The sequence below is a fragment of the Juglans regia genome, chromosome 10, assembly GCF_001411555.2.
Source record: "Juglans regia cultivar Chandler chromosome 10, Walnut 2.0, whole genome shotgun sequence".
NCBI classification, from domain to species: domain Eukaryota; kingdom Viridiplantae; phylum Streptophyta; class Magnoliopsida; order Fagales; family Juglandaceae; genus Juglans; species Juglans regia.
This window is the reverse complement of record NC_049910.1, coordinates 2,506,169-2,527,741: the sequence shown is the minus strand read 5'-3', so window position 1 is coordinate 2,527,741 and position 21,573 is coordinate 2,506,169. Positions and strand designations below refer to the sequence as shown.

Below are 21,573 nucleotides of genomic sequence, written 5' to 3'. Positions count from 1 at the left end.
AAGAAGCAAAACTGATCTTTTTATACTTTCAACTGTAATCTTCAAACTAGTAAAATGAAAACTACTACTATCCACTTTTATGAAGTTGACCACATAGATCCGAGGTGCTTCCATAGGGTAGGGGACAGTTGCAGATCTACAATCGTCTTCCTTTCTTCTCAGCTGATCTACAAACAACCATATTTTGTGTAATATCAATTCTTAATAAATTTTTAGGGCTAAGAAATTAGGGTTGTTTCGAGCTGATCTAGATCACAAAGAAATATTTTGGAGCATTGCAGCCTTTATCCCGTGTCTTCTAATAATTTTATGCAACAGATGCAGGCAATTAGATATAGGCATGCTTTAATATCACTACCTCCACGGACAGATATATGCACATGTATATGCAAACCCTGATTCTCATTCTTCCCTCAAACAATACTTTTCATAAATATAAACTCATTTGGAAAACAGAGAACCGCAATTAAAATAACTAATGATGGGATAGAGGCCAAAGCCTACAGAATAAGACGTATGCCAGCAGAAATAATACCCCTATTTCACCTTAAATGAACAATACCTAATTTGAGAGACCCATTTCACCATGTAAAACCCACATTCCGGATGGATGATTCTAGTTGTGCTTATTGACAAAGGAACCAGATCCCCACTCAAATTAGGAAAAGTCCCGAAACAAGCATTAACAATTCACCATAAGCACACGCTAAAAGGTATGCAGAGCAACGCACAGGTACCTAACTCTAGAGGTCTAGCTCTCATCTACAAATAATCGGCCTTTAGATAAACTGATCAGCAAATCCAAGTTAATGAGCACCACATAAACATATGCTACAATGCAAACTAAAATGCACAGTGAAGTTATACATATACGTGCATAGATACAAGAGCATAAACCTCAATTAGGTGCATCCTATTCTACGACCAACTAAATAGCAACGTACTTCAAAACAGCTGAACATTAACCTAAGCTATCATCAACAAACTGAACTCCAAAAATTCCTCTTATTACCAGAAAGAAAAATTAGGAATACAAAATAACCTCACTTTTAAACAAGAATAATGTTAGAGAAAAGCTATTATAACAGTATACGCTTTGCATTATCTCACTTAAAAGGAAGGATAAAGGTGAGGTTTTGAGTATCAAATAACTAAATTTCAAATTAAACAAATTAGCGAATCCGCTATATTCACCAAAACATCATCAACTCTCTCCCAAGAAAGGCACCTAAAGTCTGTTCCCCCTGAGACGCTTCCTTAGCATGTTGTACTTGTGCTTGTTCATCTTTCTCTTCCTCTTCTTCTTCACACTACCCGCCCACACTGTCCAGCAATCGCGTCAACTGTCTCGGATGAGACCGACCCAGTTGAGCAAATCGGGTTCAAGTAAAACCCATATGATAAGCTGGGATAAATTCGCGAGAATTGGGAATGGGTCAAGTTCTCTGCTTTGCGTCAAGTCCGAAACGAGCTTGGATTGACGGATTCGATGAGAAGGTAGAGATGGAAAATAAGAGGTGCGGTGGGATTCGGGGCTTGTGGTTTTGCAAAGCGGAGATAAATCTTGCGGCTGGCGATTTTCTGAGGAGCTTGTGCAGCGCTAAAGCCATTGAATTCCAAGCAGTAATATTGCACGAAGACGATGTGCTTTCATGATTAGGGGGAAGGAATCGCATCCGTTATTTTTGTTTTGATTATAACCAACGAGAAAATCATAAATCGAAAGAAGAATAATAGATTAGAAAGGAATCAAAACGAGGTGACATAGTATGGTTCATGGTAAACACCCTTTATAAATGTGTGTATATATAATATAATTAATCATAGAATTATTCGCAGCAGACAGAATTTTATAGATAAATAATCAACAACGGATGATTAAGTACTTATTTATAGCATCAAACATTATAAGCGACCAGAAAATGGCCACTGAGATCATGCCTTCTCACACTCTTTCATATATATTGCGTACATTAATAGAAAAATGAAAGGATATAAAACCAAATCAAATCAAAACACACACAATCGATTGTTATTTTGAACCAGCGTCGTGCGCATATAGCTGCGAGCTAGCTGGAAGGAGCATGCAGTGGTTGATCAGGTTGTTCTAATTATACAAAATGTTTGGAGTATTGGCTTCATCGTGGCAGCAGAGGTAAGTGGTGTACTTCTCCATGTTGCGGTGACACTCGGGGCATTTCATTCCCTCCGGGATCCTTCCGGCAAAGTGCGAGAACTCGAAACGGCAGCAGGGGTAAGTCTCACCTCGTAGCAGCTCGTGGTGGTTCTTGAAAGCCACATCAAACCCTTGAAGGCGCACATTTTCCTTCCATTTGTCAAACTCAACCAGGGTAGGCAGGATGGAGTTCCCATGCCCATTGACCACCACAGAAGACCCTTTACAGAGCACAGCCCAGCTGCCATCTCTATCATAGCTAAGGAGTTTCTTGATCTCTTGCATCATGGGGTCGACATGGTCGTCAGCCTTGCCTTGTTGAATCTTGGAGAACAGCATGCTCTCGAGGCGGGTCCAGAAGAACCACATCATGGCTAGGTCTTGCCAGCTATAACCCAGCTTCTCCACGGCAATAGTCGCTAAGACTCGCCGGACTTGCTCCCGTTTGCTACCCTTTCCCACATAGGCCAACTCTAAGGGTACGTCTGCTGCCAATGCAACTGTGCGTGCCGTGTTAGTAAATTTTCGAACCCACTCAGTGTCATCCCCTCCATACAAGAAGATGTATTTTCCATCTTGAATCTGTTCATAAGAAAATACGTACACAAGTGGAGAAGTGGATATGATAAGCATTAAATTATATCATGTCTATATATAGATTAGTACTGCATGCAAGTATAATTAGCTACAATGCATGTACACTAGTACTGCGTGCAGCATGCTCACCCAGTTTAGTATAGTTGGGTCAATGCCGTCAATCAGCAGCTCAAGCCTCCAAGTCTCGTCCCTCCAGAGAACTTCTTCTCTGGCGCTAGTGAAAGGGAAGGCATTGCTTCCCCAAATCCACATCATGTGGATTGCATTGGGGGACACAACCCTTCCTTGAGGGTCTAGCACCACAAGGATAGGCTTATTTCTGAAGTGCCACTTCTCCTTTATGAACCTGACCACCGCCTTCCCTATCAAGTTAGGGTGGTACACAGTGTACCATGGCATTGAAGACTGCAGGCTCTCAAAACGTTTTTGCATGGGATCAGTCCATTGGAGGGAACGGTCCACTAGTGGAATCCACACAAGTTCATACTGACTCTCTAGCCTCGTTGTGTGGATCCTGGATTCATTGTAAATTTGTTCCAGAATTGACAACTCTTCCTGGGAGATGTCCAAGCTGGAAATGAGCAGTAGCACATTTTTCCTCCTGAGAACATCTATATTAACCTGTTTTTTGTAAAAACATCATGCGTTACAGAAAATCAATCATATATAGTAACATATTAATATATTATATATGTATATATATGGTTTTGTAACAATGATTGATGGTAGGGATGCATGCATATTGTGTTTAGAAAAGCCAACCCTTTTCTTGGAGTGACCATCTACAAGAGGCTGAAGATCATCCCTGGGGTAAATAATGGCCCTGAGAGGCTTCATATTGTCAATGTGGATCATCTCGAAGAGACTGACGAGCATTTGAAAGGCTTCAACATCTCTCTTCTCCTCTGCATTTAATGTCAGATTCTCAGTACTGCTAGCTCTACATCATGTATTAATATTTCTTTCTTTCATGGTTGATCTATCTCTATATATTTGACATAAAAATAACTTATATATGTATATATACCTATGTATTGGTTGCATATTTCCAACTGCTTCTTAAGATGGTCGCGTATGGTTCTGAGCTTGTGAGTTAGGGTGGATAGTTCCCATGCTTCTGTGGTGGAGACCACAAACCTGATATCAACATCCATTAATTTAGCAGTGTTGCGCTGGGAAAAGCACTGCAACTCTTACTTTTCACTAGTACTTGTTTTTAACAAGAGAAAATTATATTTTGCACTCTCATAATCAGGAACTGCCACATTTTTTAATTTGCACATGAAAAAATGTCAAAGCCGCCAATTTGCACCATCAATCACGATGTATCTCTTCAAGATTGTCACATGTTATTTATAATGTTCACATCCAAACTGAGTGAAAATTATATATTAGAAAACGTAATTTTAGGTCCAATTTGACAAGTTTTGTGTGCAAAATATTATTTCCCTTTCAATAATTTATGTGTATATTATTTACCAAGCATAAAAGGTTTAGAAAACATTTAATAAAAGTTGTGATTGTCCTACTATATCATGTATATATGTGAGTGTGTGTGTGTGTGTGTGTATATTTTAAGGTTTTGAAGGATGGATCGATGACAGAAAAAACATACTCGTAGCCCAAGCTGGTGAAGCTACTTATTTGAGCTGCGCAAGCTACAATACTCCTGATGGTCCAATAGATAGCAGTTGGAATTTGTGCCAAGGCTGAGGATAATGCAGGCACCTCCTGGGTGATATACGTGGATGGTAATTCTTTAAACTCAACTACACTCCGGGTTACTTCCAATATCGCTCTGATCAGATCATTTAGTGCATCGAACCTTGGTTTCAGTAAGCCTGCATGCTCAATGATGCCAGGTACTTGCCTTAAGAATGCCATTGCTCTTGCAAGTTGGTTTGTTGAGTAAATCTGGGCAAGGAGCCAGAATTCTCCATAGTTCAAAGCAAAAGCCGCAAGGGCCAGCACCAGCTTAGCATCCCATGCAAAAGAAGACACCAGGTGAAATATTGAAAGTGTCGTTTGGTGTGCATCCAAGCCACCGAAAGCCTTGCATTGTATCTGAAAATTCATATATGTATAGAGTATTTCATGAATGTGTACATATTGATGTCGATCCATATATAAAACTTAATAATCTGAAGGGAAATTATAAGCTGATCTTTAGGTCAGGTATTAGAATATTGACGTTGCATATACTATTTGTGAGAAATAATTATTTGAGATAGACATATCATATGCAGCATAAAATGTTGTATATATGGTTGGATTCAACCTCGCAGGAAATTCGATCAATTATATATGACAGAGCATCAAGCAGGTCAAGCAAATTGGCTAGGTTGGTCTTGTCCTCCAAGTATTCAACTTGTGCTTGGGTACCCTGCAGTAAAATACAAGTAGTACTTAAGCAATGAAAACAATGGACAAATGCATAATTGAGATAAATTAATTAGACATGCATCGATCTGTCGCATCAAGTTTGTTTGCTGATGCTTCTAATTATTTTTCACGAACCGTTAATTTCTTGAATGAAAAGGATTAGTATTATTACCTCTATCATTAGGCCTTCAGGATTCAAAGTGGTACGATTAAGAATGTCCTCAACAATATAAAGAAGGGGTCTAATATCAACTTCTCGGCCATCGGGAGCATGGGTTCCCAGAACTTGCTTCACCATCACATTGTCATCAGACAATGTTATCATGCTTCGATCACCTTTGATCAATTGCTGCATAGAACTAGGCGAGAACCTGTTGGTGAGGCTGCGTTGCTGCGAAGCACCTAGTTGGTGGGTGGGTTGGAAAGAACCCAGCTGACTTGGTTGCTGTAGGGAACCTTGTAACACATTGGTAGTCAGGCCGGGTTGTTGCAGAGAACCCAGCTGGGAGGATTGCTGGAGAGAACCCAGTTGGGAGGGTTGCTGCACAGAACCCAGTTGGGAGGGTAAGGGTTGTTGCACATTGCCCAGTTGGCTTGGTTGCTGAAGTGGGACCTGTAAAGGATTGTTTGACCGGGTGGGTTGCTGCAAAGAACTAGCAACATTAGGTTGCTGCGAAGAACTGCCACCCAACTGGGTGTCCATGTTGTACAAGACAGCAAAGGAAGGTTAGAAACTCTAGGTATGGGGTGGATCGAGGTGTAGAATATGGCTTGTGTGTTTGTTGCAATTTGGCCGGCCTATATATAACCATCAAAAAGTGAGAACACATGAATAAATAAAATCAGAAAGGGAATAAAGCGCAGCTGCATCAACTTCCTTGCTTTCATTGGAGTTAACCCCTTGTACGTTAAGTGGAAGACTGTCTCTCTCTCTGTCTCTCTCACACAGACACACACAAAAGTGGAAGCCTTGCTTTCGTGGTTGTCGTGTTTCATGGCCTCTTTGTCAAGGATTCTGAAGCAGTAGCATTGCTTGGAGAGAAGGATCCAAATCTGGATCCAGGCTCTGTAATTGTTGGTTCAGGGCCAGACCATGGGTCTAAATTATTTAAACACACTGTCACACACACATACCAGATTATATGTTCTATGTATTATCATATATATTGGAGAAAGTTATATATTCTCTTGTATAAAATTACTCATGCATGAAGAACAAACAAAAATTAGAAACATATTTATTTTATATGAATGTTTATATAACGTAGATTTATAACCTGGACGTGCATTTGTTGGAGGTTCTGGGTCGGTTTTGGTCCGTTCTATTCATTGCTTAATAGTTCAGATGTTAGCATGTATCTCGTGGTCCACAGTAGGAATATACAGTATCAAGAATTAAATGATCGTGGCCGTCAGATTGTATCCAATGATTGCTCAACTACGATTGCTGTGGAGTAAACAAACAATCTCAACTCCCAAAGCAGAAAAAGAAGAAATTCCCTGGGACTAACTTTGGTAAAGAAGCAAAACTGATCTTTTTATACTTTCTACTGTAATCTTCAAACTAGTAAAATGAAAACAAATCTTAGTACTATCCGCTTTGATGAAGTTGACCACATAGATCCGAGGTGCTTCCATAGGATTGGGGACACAGTTGCAGATCTACAATCGTCTTCCTTTCTTCTCAGCTGATCTACAAACAACCATATTTGGTGTAATATCAATTCTGAATAAATTTTCAGGGCTAAGAAATTAGGGATGTTTCGAGCTGATCTAGATCACAAAGAAATATTTTGGAGCATTGCAGCCTTGATCCCGTGTCTTCTAATAATTTTATGCACCAGATGCAGGCAATTAGATATAGGCATGCTTTAATATCACTACCTCCACGGAGAGATATGTGCACATGTATATGCAAACCCTGTTTCTCATCCCTCCCTCAAACAATACTTTTCATAAATATAAACTCATTTGGAAAACAGAGAACCGCAATTAAAATAACTAATGATGGGATTGAGGCCAAAGATTACAGAATAAGACGTATGCCAGCAGAAATAATACCCCTTTCACCTTAATTGAACAATACGTAATTTGAGAGACCCATTTCACCACGTAAAACCCACATTCCGGATAGATGATTCTAGTTGAAATGCCCCGGTCCCTTAGGGATTGAAGAGTTACTCTCTATAACTTAAAACTTACAATTCATCAATATATTTATAGACTCCAAATTATAACATCATCATAATACTACAAAATCTCTTAATAAAATCCGTCACTTCTTAGAAATCTTCTATGAGTAATCTACTATGCTTAAAAATCATTTCACCGATGCTTCATAATCCTGATCCTTAGTTGGACTATTTAAAAACATCTGAAAAATGTATGGAGATCAGGGGTGAATTATCAACAACTCAGTAAGCAGAATACATATAGTAGTATGTAAACATGATCATTTTTACAGAGTTCAGAATGCAGAAACAAAACATTTTAGTATCAATATGCAAATCTAAAAAAAATACATATTACCAGAAAATCAGAGCGACTTTTCAAACATTTCATATTCAGAAACCAACTTTTCATATTCAAATACTCCTTTGGCACAACATGACTGAACATCTTCGTCTTATCATATCATATCAGAGCATCATATCAGAACAGATACCATATTTAACTCCCGTGGTAGGGTTGTGCATCATGCGGAAAGCCAAGCAGAACATAAATCACTATGTTACCAAAGCGATTGCAATCAAAACAGAAAACACTATTATATCCCGTGACGGGTCAGAGGTCACTATTGTATCCCGTGACAGGGCCATAGGTCACTATTGTATCCCGTGACAGGGCCACATATCAAAGCAAAACAGAATCAGAATCACCATATCAGAGTAAGAATCAAAGTCAGAACAGAATCAGAAAGCCATGCCGAAGATTTTTTAAGTGTCACATCTTAGCAAGACAGAGCACTGAACAGAATCAGATCGCAAAAACATAACTTATACACAAAATTTCATATTCTCTCTCTTTTTCAAAGTTCAGAAACAGAATGTAAAACAAATAAGTTCATGTCTACACCAGTCATGACAGAAAATACTTTTTTCTTAAACAGAATCTCATGAATAATGCAGAACAAATAACTGAGGTTGTTTTCAGATTTCTTTTCATATCAAAACATGCACATTTTCCAAAAAAGATCTCAGTTCATTTTATTTTAATGCAAAGTCTAGCATAGGAACCCCACTTACCTGGACTTCTTAGTTTTTTCAGAATTTTCCTCAAAGATGTCGAATAATAATTAAGCGTCGCCTATAAAATAACCACGCAATTCTCGTAAATTTTCAATTAATCACATATTTCAATATATAAGCCTAAACTCCTAAAATAACCTATTTAATTCCTCAAAACCTAAAATCTCATAACCTCGAATTATAAAACATCGCTTTCTGAAATATCAATATTGATTTAATAACCTTGACTAAAACATTTAAAAGTTGACCTATTTATTATTGAAAACAAACTATAAAGTCTAATACTATATAATATAATTATCCCAAAATATTTTAAAATAAACCATAACTATTTTTGAATAGACTAAATCATATCTAAAGTGTAAAAACAAAATTACACCAATATTATTTACTCTTAAAATAAATATTTACTTAATAACATGTTAAGATACTTAAATGATTTTCTATAATCATAATAAAAAAAAGTTTATTAACACATAATACAAATTTTAAAACACCTTGGCATAAGTTGCAATTAAAAGGGTAAAAGAATAATTAATAAAATTAGTGTAAGTATAGCTTAGAAGCATGAAATACACTTACGTAAAAACTAATTTCTTTGAATAACACAGCAGCTACGTACGCGATGGAGGGCACGAAGGCAGCGAGCAGGGCGGTTGCTTACAAAGGTGGGGGCGTCGGCAACACACTAGTCAGAGAGAGAGACCATCTAATGAGAGAGAGAGAGAAATAGGAACTTTACGTAGAAAAGAGAGACGGGGAGAGAGAGAGAGAGAGAGAGAGAGAGAGAGAGAGAGAGAGAGAAGCTCACTGTGAGCCTGAGGTGGCGCTTGGCAGACAAAAAGGGCTAGGCGGAGGTCGACAGTGGTGAGCTTGATGGCTAGGCAGTGATGATGCTTGAGGCTGAGGCAACCGGCGTGGAGGAGTTGCGGTATGTGAAATGCTCTGTTTTTAAGATGTAAAAACAGAGGTGCATAAGAAGGCCAAGCAGACAATTTTGGCTGTTAACGGAGGTGTGTGGAGTTGGGCGGTGGGTCGGCGATGGTGGCTAGACATGGTGCAATGGTTGCCCGCGGTTGCTGACCTCCGCGGGACGTTCACACGGTAATGACATGTTGCTGCGGCTGAGGCCGTGACGGAGGTGATGGTGCACAATGAGGCATTGAGCCTTGGTGATGGACATTTATTGGGCATCAATTTTATGTGGGTGGAGATGGAGGTTGGCGTCGAACTAGGAGGGGCTGTACGATGGTGGTCTCTGGAGGCTGGTTGCAATGACGATACAAGGCAGTTTTCAAAATATAAGATGAAACGCATATTTATATGGGTGATAAGAAAACCCTAAAGATTGAAAAGAAAAAGACGTGCATGGGGTAGTGTGTGTGGGAAAATAAAATAAATAAATAAAACAATAATAATTAAAGTCCAATAATAAAATTATTCATTAAAGTAAAAAGTAAATTTAAATGCAAACAATAATTAATATCAAGCAAGCACATTAAAATAAATTTTACAACAAAAAAAAAATATTATAAATACAACTAAAAATCCGATAAATTTAAAACAAGAGAATTAATATTTAAATTAATTAAAATAATCCTCTACAAAAATAAATAAATACGCTAACATACGGGATATTATACTAGTTGTGCATATTAACCAAGGAACCAGATCTCCACTCAAATTAGGAAAAGTCCCGAAACTTGCATTAACAGTTCACCATCAGCAAATCCAAGATAATAAGCACCACATAAACATATGCTACAATGCAAACTAAAATGCACGGTGAAGTTATGCATATACGTGCATAGATACAAGAGCATAAACCTCAATTAGATGCATTCCACGACCAACTAAATAGCAACGTACTTCAAAACAGCTGAACATTAACCTAAGCTATCATCAGCAAGCTGAGCTCCAAAAATTCTTCTTATTACCAGAAAGAAAAAGTAGGAATACAAATAACCCCACTTTTAAACAATGTCTTCCACTATCTCGCTTAAAAGGAAGGATACAGGTGAGGTTTTGAGTATCAAATATAAATTTCAAATGAATAAATCTTGGTAGAAGCTACTGTTTCCTGCATCCAAATGGCACACATGACGTGTCCCCCTCCCCCCCCCCCCCCCCAAACGAAGCAGCCATTTTCATTTTGAATTTTCATTTCATCCATTTCGTTCCTCTCCCTCCAACCCCCGCGTTTCTTTCTTCCTCCCTCCCGGTTTCTTTCTTCCTCTTCTATTTTCCCGTTTCTTTCCTTCTTCTCCCCCACCCCCCGGAACTCCTTTGCAACGTGATTTCTCGAGAAGCCCTGCACTGTGATTTCGAGTTCCTCTGTCCTGAGATTTCGAGTTCCTCCCCCGAAGCCTCGAGCTCCTCTGCAGTGCAATTTCAAGTTCGTAGGTGATTTCTTCTTCTTCTTCTTCTCTATGATTTTTTCTTCTTCTTTAAGGTTTCTTCTTCTTCTCTGCAAGTTCGACACACTCAGATTGAAGCCCTCAATTCACCGACGCGAAGCCCTCGGATATGCAGGAGGGGTAATGTATAGTTTCTTGTAAATAATCTTCTTCAAGTTCTTCCATTTATTACTCATTTTTTCTCTGTGATTCTAGGGTTTAGTCATACATTTATTTTTTTTTCTCTGTGTTTACAGCATCTCTTTTTTCCTCTAGGGTTTAGTTAAATGAGCTGTAAGTTAATGGTATTTTGCTAGAAATTAATGAGGTTGTTTCTGGATGATGCATATCTAGTATTAGCTAGAGATTAAAGGTTGCATTCTATCCTGGCTAGTTTTAGATTACTGGGTTTAGTCATACAATTATATATTACTGCTTGTTTTGTTGATGTGATTATGTTCTGTTTCTGCTTAATTTTCAAAAAAAAAAATTTTGTTTTTCATTTTCAGTTTGCACACAGAGATTGCATACAAAGGTGGTGCAATGAGAAGGGGAACACCACTTGCGAAATATGGTTCAAATTTATCTTATTCAAAAGGAATTGATTTTGGGTTCTTTTTTTTTTCTTCCCTCTGGTGTCTGGTGGGTGGAAGGTTTGTCTATTGTGTTGGTGTGTGCGCTTGTTTTTTCTCCTTTGGATTTTGTTTAAAATGTATCGCTCGGTTGTATGTTTATGTATTTTTGTTCTTGAAATTCAAAGTAGCTGGGTCTTTTTAGTTCTTGCTAAAACTAGTTTTGTTCAAAACATGCTTTGCAACTAATCATTCTGTTAACATGGGGCTAGTGTTTCTTTTTTTATTCTCCCTTTTTCTGGACAAATATGATAACAAAAAAGGAAAAAAATGGTCAGAGTGGGGCTTTCTCTGCATGCAGATGACATGAGTTGGCTGCACTTTTCATGAAATTTGCACTCTTTCTACGTCCTGATGACTTTGCTGAGAATAATTACAATCTGTTAACTTGGGAATGGTTGCAATTTTTGAAATGTGCACCCTTTGACTAATCCAATTTGTCATTTCTTCTGTTGTTTTCCCGTAATAAGTAACACCATTAACTAGTTAATCCATATGAATACAAACATTGTTAACAGAGAAAGCATGCAAATTCCAAGAAGAGAGCAAGAGGCGACGAATCCAGGATTAGGGACAATGAGCGAGTACTCACAGTGCACGTCTGTTGCAGATAGAAGTGCTTCTTGCTGCCAATCCTTGGGCTAACAGTAAGTTTGTTTTTTATTCAAAACCTCTTAGGTTCCCAAATGGTGACAAATGTCATTGTGGTCCAATGTTTATTGTATAGTTGTGATCAATTTTGCTATGAAAACTCATACTGAGCTGGACTCAGGAAAATGTGGAAATAGTAACAAAATTAGGTACTTAGTTGACCATCTCCTTGCCATGCAGCAGCCCATATTAGTAGTTGTAGAGGTGCATTGACCTAAATACATTAATAACAAGTGCATTCAGACTGTCCAATGATCAATCATTTGGGCGGTTGGGGCCACAATCCCACCAGTACTTTGAAAATTTCATCTGCAGTTATTGTGTTCATGATGTTCATTTACAGAGTTATGTATGTGACAATTTGTTGATTGAATTTGTAGTTTACAGTCATCTTGCTTGTGAGACATTTCTTTGATTTGCTTAATGGTGGAACAGAAGATTTACCAAATTGAGATTATTGTTGTTATTTTTTCCGCTTACAGGCGGTGATGAAATCGACGCGTCATCAGCTAGAACAAGAGTTATTGCTTGAAGAGATAACAAGGTTGGAACAATTGCCATCATACAGCCTTCTTTCCCAATAGTGTTACAGTTCTCAGATTTAACATAATGGCATTTAACGGCAACATTCGAGACACTTGTTCTTGTGACGGCAAGATTTATCGCATCGTTGGAGACACTCGTTTTTATGTATATGGTATATTGTATATGGTATATTGCTTCTCGTTTCAAATATTGCTTGATTTCACCACAGCATGTTACCATTTGATTTCGCAAAGGGTAGGTTTCCAGAGTTTGTAAGGCTGAGAAGTACAAAAAATTATTTCAAGCAGGAAGTTTAAATGCTGAATGTATATTTCTCCACAGTTGACTTCCCTAAAACATTTTTGCAATTTCAGAACGTTTGGGCACCAATGTGGGATTTGTTTTGAATAAATGGCGGTCTCTTAGTGCCTTCTTGGGCACCAAAATGCAAAGAAACCTCATTTTACATGTATTGTTTTTGGGCACCTAAATTATGGTTAGGATGTTCTCAGCCAGTGTATGAAATTCGAGTCCTCTGTTCTCTTTTTGAGAAATATGTACTATTCTCAGTGAGATTGTCTTGTAAATCGTCATCTGCAATGGTAAATGAATGAGAATTTAAGTGGCTTGTTGGAAAGCTCCAGATGACACATTGGTGCCATCCGTACAGCATGTCCACATTTCTCCCAAGTCTTGTTATCATCCAATGGGTTAAATCAATCCATCCATCCATCCGTGCAAACCCACATCCAACTTTATATAATAAATATCGTTACATTAAATGATAAGCAGCAAGTCTAATGTTCTAAGGAAATAGGTATGACCCAGCCAGGTCAAAACTTCATAACTAGCTTCTCAAAATAGTCTAACAACAAATGAAAATAGGACGATGGGCATCAAGCAACTTAATCAAGCATTTACTCATAGATCCAAGGGTGTAGGCTACTCCCCCAGTTAGCAAGGCCTTCGGGGAACCAAAGAGCAATTTCTTTGCACTTCCAACCCAATAACTTTCGTAAATAACATTCCTGCAAACAACGTAGCTTCAACATCAGATATTTAGAAATCCCCTAGTATCATTATCAATTATTAGCATAGAATCGGTCATTTTTCACTTTCCATTTCTTTGCGGCATATTGGTTTTTTCATGGTTGAAAACAATTCATTCGAAGATACTAAAAAGAAATAGGAAACTAGGCAGAGTGTTGTGACCAAAAAGTGAAAACAGAGGCTCTTCAACTCATAATCTGTGTTTCTAAATAATTGTGACTAGTAGATAACTCATCCAAAACAGTACTTGCTACCTCATTTCTTTAGGCTAACAACCACAGTTGAAAAAATCTGTTGACACCAGAGCCAAACCAAGTGGATAATAAACATTAATAACAGCACCAGAAATAATCTTTCACCCAGTTGTCACGACATTCTTACCCTCCCAAGCCATATTGAAAGATGAAGGAATTCCATTTTCTACAGATGAAAATTCCCAACCCAACCAAGAAAAGAAAATTGCATGATAGATTAAGCTTATACATTTTTAGATCATTCAGCCAATAAATTCTCTATTATTTTTTAAAACTCTCATCAACCAAACACTAGATATATATAGACAACATCAACACTTTACATAACAAATGAAAACCCAGAAAGCCACTTCAGATTTATCGAAAAAGAGCAAAATCACTGGCTTGATGAAACAGGAAAAAAAACTTTCATTTCCTTCCCTGCAAATCCCCCAACAACCATAACATAGAAATCCCTCTTACTGTTACTTTCATCCAGGACGTGGCATCCTAGACTCATTTTAGGCAGTTACGAAAGCTAAACTGAAAGTTTTCTATCCTAACTTCTAGTTGGATAATTAGGAAGATATGAGTACAGAAAGTCATTAATCTTTAAAACACCTCACAAAGAAATACCAGATATCTATAGTTTTGTTTGGTTGAAAGTGTACCTGACAGATTAAATCTCCAATTAAAGTTAAAAGTGCAGATGTTAGAGCTTTTGTTGACACAGGATACTTTGCAAGAAGAGCCAAATACCTGTAACGTGAAGTTCATCTTGGAATTAATGAATGTGGACCATACTGGAAATCCCAAGTATAAAGGATAAGGCACCGAATGATCAGCACAAAACTCTACTTAGATTTTACTCTGTATGAAAACTAGAAAACAAACCTGACGAGAAAAATCAATAGGAGCATTCAATAAAATTACTTGTCTAAAAAATATGTAAACTTATCGCACCATATAATATGAACATCTTGTTAAAAGTAGTCTGCCAATACTAGTTCATTAAGTATCGTATATTTGCCACCACTTCATCTCAATTCATTGGCCACCTCCTAAGGAATTTCTCTTTTTCTTCTGCCAAAAAAAAAAAAAGACTCATTTGCAGGTGACAAGTGAATTGAGGATCTTCAACTTTCATTCTAAACTATTACCTTGGCGAGGGAAGGGGAAGAGAAAAAACCAGGGAAGTTTGAAATGGAAACAGAGGGAGAGGAAGAGAGAAAATCAAGCGGGCTGTGAGTAGTAAAAAAATTAAATAAATAAAAAATTTGAGGTTCTTTTGAGTTGGATAAAGTGTTGGATATTTCATGCAACCAGTTAGGTTCACACTCGATTGATGAACATGGTATCTGTGTTCATCGCCTTTGTGTCATACAGAAGAAATTGATTGGGTTCGTGATGAAATGGTGACTGGTGATGTCAACCTGGCAAATTATTGGGAAGCTTTTGTAATATTTAGAGGCTTGAGCTTGACACAGTTAGATATTGTGGGGAATGCAGTCGCTGATGAAAAATTAAAGTCATTTTTGGTCAAGATTGTGCCTACGCTGAAGTGGTTAGATGGTGGAGAATTGCATTAAACTTGTTGGAGAACCATTTACTTTGGGATACGAATTAATACAATCCATTAAACTTGTTGGAGAACCATTTACTTTGGTATACTGATCCCGAACATGGGACATATTTTTTCCAGTTATGTTAGCTTGTACACTGCCATTAGTAAACAATGCTTGCTTGCATCATACAAGGAAAACAAACATTGAGAGATAGGAAATGTTTCTGAAAATAAAAACATAAAAAAAAAAATGATGTCCATTAACTTACCACAAAATGTGCCTCAATAATAGCAATGCGCACGCACAAGAGCAGTTACGAACCCTAATTTTCTGGAAAAGCATACCCATCTCAGAAAATACAAAAATCACATCTCGATGTACACATGAAGAACATAGCATGTACGGATGGGAAAATGGTACTACAATATTTACCTAGCAAACCATTTGGCGAAACAGAGCACTCAGTCCCGTCGCTGGTTTGGTCCGTTCAATCAACTCGCGGGGAGTGGTGGCACTGGGCAGACGTACGAGCGTCGCGATTTGGCCCTGAACAGAGAGACGCAGTCGTGAGCTGGCACTGGCAAGAGGAAGCTGATGGACGTGGGTTCGTGGCGAGGAAGGAGGGTTCGCATGATTCAAATCTTGTTTGCTCCGTTCAACGAGCTCGAGGGACAGTGGAGGCGCTGGGCAGACGGAGGAGCGCCGCTCGGTGGCACTGACGAGAGACGGCGTCGCCGGGAGGTGCTGGGTTGTGGAAGCAGACGTGGGTTGCGAAGGAGCAGGGTGCTTCGCGGGGGAATGAAAATACATTCAGATTTTCAAATTGGCACGTTTTGATTTTAAATTTCAAAAAAAAAAAAAAAAAAAAAAAAAGAGAAAGCATCCACGTAGTGAGTGCATTATGTGCACCCACTACAGTGGATTCTATATAGAAGGACTCATTTCAAATTAAACAAATTAGCGAATCCGCTATATTCACCAAAACATCATCAACTCTCTCCTAAGAAAGGCACCTAAAGTCTGTGCCCCCTGAGACGCTTCCTCAGCATCTTGTACTTGCGCTTGTTCATCTTTCTCTTCCTCTTCTTCTCCACACTATCCGCCCACACTGTCCAGCAATCGCGTCAACGGTCTCGGATGGGACCGACCCAGTTGAGCAAATTGGGTTCAAGTAAAACCCATATGATAAGCTGACATAAATTCGCGAGAATTGGGAATGGGTCAAGTTCTCTGCTTTGCGTCAAGTCCGAAACGAGCTTGGATTGGTGGATTCGATGAGAAGGGAGAGATGGAAAATAAGAGGTGCAGTGGGATTCGGGGCTTGTGGTTTTGCAAAGCGGAGATGAATCTTGCGGCTGGCGATTTTCTGAGGAGCTTGTGGAGCGCTAAAGCCATTGAATTCCAAGCAGTAATATTGCACGACGACGATGTGCTATTCAAGAGAAAATCTATTCTTAATCCGGTCTGGGGTTCTAACTTTAAAGTCCAGTCCAACTAAAATCGCTTTCTCTGTTTCGTTGCATTGAGATCCAATTGTAATAGACCTGAGGTTACATCTTTTAAATGTTAGTTAGGTGTTTGATGAGATGTCTCACATAGCATTAGCATTAGACTCATCAAATGAGTTTAATCTTTAAAATTTGATATTTTAATTTTAAAATCTTGGGTATTAAATTCATTATATACTCAAATGTCAAGTTTTTAACTACAGGATATTTCTCTTTCAAAAATACTGGATGTAATCGTCTGGGAGAATCGTGGGGTAACCGCATCCCACATGGCATTAATCTCAAAACGGTTCGTTCTCATTTCCGGCCTTCGTCTTTGTCTCAGCGTCTTCTTCCCATTTCCAACTTTCAAATCAAAGTTTTCAATGTTATCTCTCTCCCTCTCATTCTTATAGTTTTTCATCTTCTTTTTTTTTCTCTCTTCCTCTCCATCTCCATTTTCCCTCTTCACCTCTGTTTCTATGAACCCGCCGACCTCCCTCTCCGATTTCAAGAACAACACTCGTCATCTTCCTCTCCATCTATCCAGTTTGTAACCTTGAGCTGAAGAACTTTTGGAAATTTTAGGAAAATTCTGAGGGCAAAATCAAAATAAAGAAATTGTGGAAAGAAATTTGAGAGAAATCCGTTAAACATGAAATCTAAAAAGTGAGTTTGTCTTTGTTGGAGGAGAAATCGTCCTCTTCTCTTCATTTTCCTCATTTCTATTTTTTCCCCTTACATAATATGTGCTTTGACGAGAGAGTAGAATTTGAGGAAAAGAAAGCGAAGATAAGATGCGAAGTTCGATCTGTGGTCGGTGTTCTTCAAGAGAGAATAGAATCGGAGTTGGCCTTTCCTGGTTGGTGTCACCATTAATGGAACCATCATCACCAAGTTCTCTCTTGGTCTCACTAAGGAACGACTCTTGTTAATTGGTCTGTGGCCTCTCCTTCATCCATCAAATGAACTTTGCATCCTGGGATCCATAAAAGGATCGATTTTTGGGTTCTTGGTCTTGTTGAGCAGTTTCAAAGAGGAAGTTTGCATGGGAGCGAGGGTTTTGGAGATGCTATTGTGGTTGCTTTTTTTGGCTTGAAGGTAACTGTATTTGTCACAAGAAAAAAGCTGGGGTGCAGCCACTATTTTTAGAGTTTGTTTGTGCCATTCGGAGGTAGGAGTGAATATGTGTACGTTTTGAATAGGTGAAGGGGCTGCCTTATAATCGGTACTCGTGGTTGACAACACACATCGCGTTGGAGATACTGGGACAGAAGTCGGCTACGGGCTCTTTGATTATTTCTCCCACGAACCAGCATGACTCCATTACGAGTCAGTTGAAAGTATGTTCTTTCCTTCTCTCTATCTCTTTTAAATTTTGTGGAAAATTTCGGAGGAGAAAAAGAGAAAAAATAAAAAAAGGAGCAGCGAAGTTCACTTAACACCAAATGAGATTTTCATAAAAGGAATAAAAAATAAAAATAAAAAACACCGAATGTGATTAATTAAGGCAGTTGGGAGGTGGACATTTCTCCTCTCTCATTATATTCGATGCCTAGCGGCCCTATAGGCAAAAGTAAAGCTAGCAGGCAAGCCACGTGATGTTAACGTGTCAGTCGGTTGTATGACGGTTTCGCATGGGCGGTTGTATCTAGTAGGATTGTTTCTCTTTTATCTTTAAATTTAAAGACTCACTATTCACACTCTATAGCTATTATTTTATTTATTTAAATTATTGTTTCTCAATTTTGAGCCATAATATATTTAAGTATCAAATTAAATTATTAATTAACATATAGTTAGTGTAATTATAAAATATGAAAAAAATAAATTAAGAATATTATTATTAACAAAATAATATTATATTATTATTTTGATGAATCCAATAGCTAATCCAATGTAAGGTTATAGATAGAGAGGTTTTGAATTTATGAAAAACATATACTTTTCATCAAATTTTAAAGATAAAAATAATGAATTCAATGCTAATGCTGAGTCTTGATTTCACAAGCTTCCAAAAATTGGATCTTCAAGGAGCTACATCTGAACTTGGCTATAGGGATAAATGCAAGAAACGATACTTGTAATCGTGCAAATCCCATTCAATTACTTAAAATATATATATATATATATATATATGAACAAATATAAAATTAACATAAAAAATTAACTTTTTAATAAATCTTATTCTTTTTTAAAATAACTATATGGTACTTACGTACTCTACAACTACATGTATGATTTCCTAAACGCAAAGGGCCACCTTATTTATATTTTAAAAAAAGAAAATTTTACTTGCAGTGTTGAGTGGAGGATTGCGTGTGCAGTCTCATTGATGAATATGAATAAAAAAAATTATTATTTTAAAAATGATATTATTATAATTTTAATTTTTTTTAAATATAACTATATGGGTTGTATAAACAATTCCTATTTGGAAACTCTAAGTAGATTAACTTTTAAAAAGACAATTATTAAAGGATTTTGATTATCACCAATGAGAAAATAAAAAATCGAAAGAAGAATAATAGATTAGAAAGGAAACAAAACGTGGTGATACAGTATGGTTCATGGTAAACACCCTTTATATATGTGTGTGTATATATATATATATATATATATGTATGTATATATATACTAGTAAGGGCACAAGTGCTGCCCATTGAAAAATACAAACCTATATTTTGACTGTTTTTGAATTTGGTTTAATTTAAATTAATTTAATGTATATATGGCAATCAATTTAAAAGCTACATTTACAGATTGTGTACAAACAATCATCAAAATTTGTGGTCTGCGACGAGAGAATTCTACTAATTAGCTTTGAAACGCCTCTCCATAAAAGTATTGTTTGTGAACTATTTTTTGATAATCTGCCAAAAGCATTCCACTTGATATTGATTAAAATTCTATTATTAATAGTAAACATTGATTACAGATGTCTATACAAATTACATGAGGAATGTTCAACAGAGCACAGAATATCGGTGGTATTGCATAAGATCATGTAGGAAATACTATGTTTAGGAATCAAACCATAATTGACAGTTTATGAGCAGTAGTAACAATCTCATGGAACTTAATATCGAGAAAGTACAAATTCAATGGCTTGAAGCAGGAGATTGGGTGGTTTAAGACATACATAACCAGCAAGAAAAATATAGTATCTAAGCAAAAAATTGTAAAAAATACGGCAAGGAGAAAATAAATGTATCTAACCTTCCTTTTTGTTCCACAACGCTGCAGCATAGCCGTTGAGAACATTCTCTGGGTTAGGCTCTGCTTGTGGGAATTCAAAAGTTAGGTACTAAATGAAATGATAGAGAAGTTAAATACAGGTTATAGCAACCAGACCTCCCAATAGACCTTGAATAGACAAAAGAATTGTTATGCAAGCATAAGCTGAAGTAAGGGTGCTACCCGACCCCTATGGGGCGAGGTAGCCCCCACCCCGTCCCCCACCCCCCATGGGCCGGGGGTTATTTTTCGAACCTGCCCCCTGCCCTTGGAGTTGGGAAGGGGGGACCCCGCCTGATGCAGTGGGGTGGAGGGTCTCCTTCCCCCCTGCACCCTACTGGGCTCTGGCCTAGAAGCAGTTTCTAGGCCATTTTTTTACCCATAAACCGCTTAAATGGGCCGAAAATGGCCCAAAAACAGATTCTGGGCCATTTTGAGCCCATAAAAATAGAATTTTTTTTTTCAAAAAAAAAAAAGAGTTTAAAAAAGAAAAAAAGTTACATGAATAAAAATAAGAGTAATGCTAGAGAGAAGTCATTATAGCAGTGCACACTTTGCACTCACTGCGTGACTGCTTCTAGTTGATTGTTCCCAACACTCACTTGAGGAGATGTGTGATCTACATGATGCCACGTCATGTGTGCAAAATAGATGCTCCCAATAGTGACTTTTATCTATATTTATTCTAAAAATAATATATACATACACAATTTTATATAATTAAGACTAATGAAGTACTACTATAGACTACAAGTCTACTACCAAATAAACTAAAAAATAATAATAATAACTAAGTTATTACAAAAATAAAATGAAAAGTCTAAACAATTACAAAATCAAAAAGTGTCATGGGACATTGTATCAACATTACAAAATTACATAATACGTATAACTGATTCAAATCTCAATATTATAAGAAATTAATAATCTAAAAAAAGAGGCGAGTTGTTTGGGTCTTTGACTGTGACATTTAGGGCGGCCGGATGGGTAGTCTTTTGAGGCTTGAGCACATATTCATATTGTAGTAGAGGTAGACATCGTCTGAGTCGTCTCATATGTTGTTACAACAATCAATACTAAAATTAATACTGATGAAATTGAAATGAATATAAATAAATCAAAATAATAAAATAAAAACAACAATTACCAGATGGTCTAGATCTAGACTGATCACCACCACCCTCTTCGTCGGTCTCTTTAAAATCTAAAAGATCTGGAACATAAATATATTTTCTCATCGTCCAACTCTGTGTGAATATCAATACCTTCATAGTTGTAGGAGACAATGAATTACGGAAAGGATCCAATATGCGTCCTCCGGTACTAAAGGCAGACTCCGAGGCAACGATGCTAATAGGGATGGCCAACATACAACGGGCAATCTCAGAGAGGAT

The 21,573-nt window shown here is 37.5% G+C and overlaps 2 protein-coding genes and 1 long non-coding RNA gene across 4 annotated transcripts; 1 reads left to right on the top strand and 2 right to left on the bottom strand.

Annotated features, from left to right (window-relative positions):
- Positions 1–1,846: 1,846 nt before the first annotated feature.
- On the bottom strand, positions 1,847–5,932 carry LOC108986225 (protein SIEVE ELEMENT OCCLUSION B-like). 2 transcript variants are annotated; one of them, XM_018958778.2, is made up of 7 exons: positions 5,328–5,920; positions 5,052–5,156; positions 4,389–4,837; positions 3,801–3,913; positions 3,536–3,678; positions 2,903–3,394; positions 1,847–2,758 (listed from the first exon to the last, which is right to left on the bottom strand). In XM_018958778.2, the coding sequence occupies exons 1-7, from the start codon at positions 5,856–5,858 to the stop codon at positions 2,108–2,110; spliced, it is 2,484 nt and encodes an 827-aa protein (XP_018814323.1). In that variant the 5' UTR covers positions 5,859–5,920; the 3' UTR covers positions 1,847–2,107. The 2 variants fall into 2 exon arrangements, with proteins under 2 accessions (XP_018814323.1, XP_018814324.1); XM_018958779.2 differs by having other exon boundaries at positions 1,849–2,758; positions 3,801–3,910; positions 5,328–5,932.
- A 5,307-nt stretch (positions 5,933–11,239) lies between these two features.
- On the top strand, positions 11,240–12,534 carry LOC108986217. Its single transcript, XM_035694782.1, has 3 exons — positions 11,240–11,389; positions 11,950–12,015; positions 12,463–12,534. Exons 1-3 carry the CDS (start codon positions 11,255–11,257, stop codon positions 12,532–12,534), a joined length of 273 nt encoding a protein of 90 aa, XP_035550675.1. The 5' UTR covers positions 11,240–11,254.
- A 2,033-nt stretch (positions 12,535–14,567) lies between these two features.
- LOC108986227 lies at positions 14,568–16,264 on the bottom strand. Its single transcript, XR_001995338.2, has 3 exons — positions 15,888–16,264; positions 15,724–15,785; positions 14,568–14,649 (listed from the first exon to the last, which is right to left on the bottom strand). It is a non-coding gene; the product is annotated as an uncharacterized LOC108986227 (long non-coding RNA).
- Between the last annotated feature and the right edge of the window lie 5,309 nt (positions 16,265–21,573).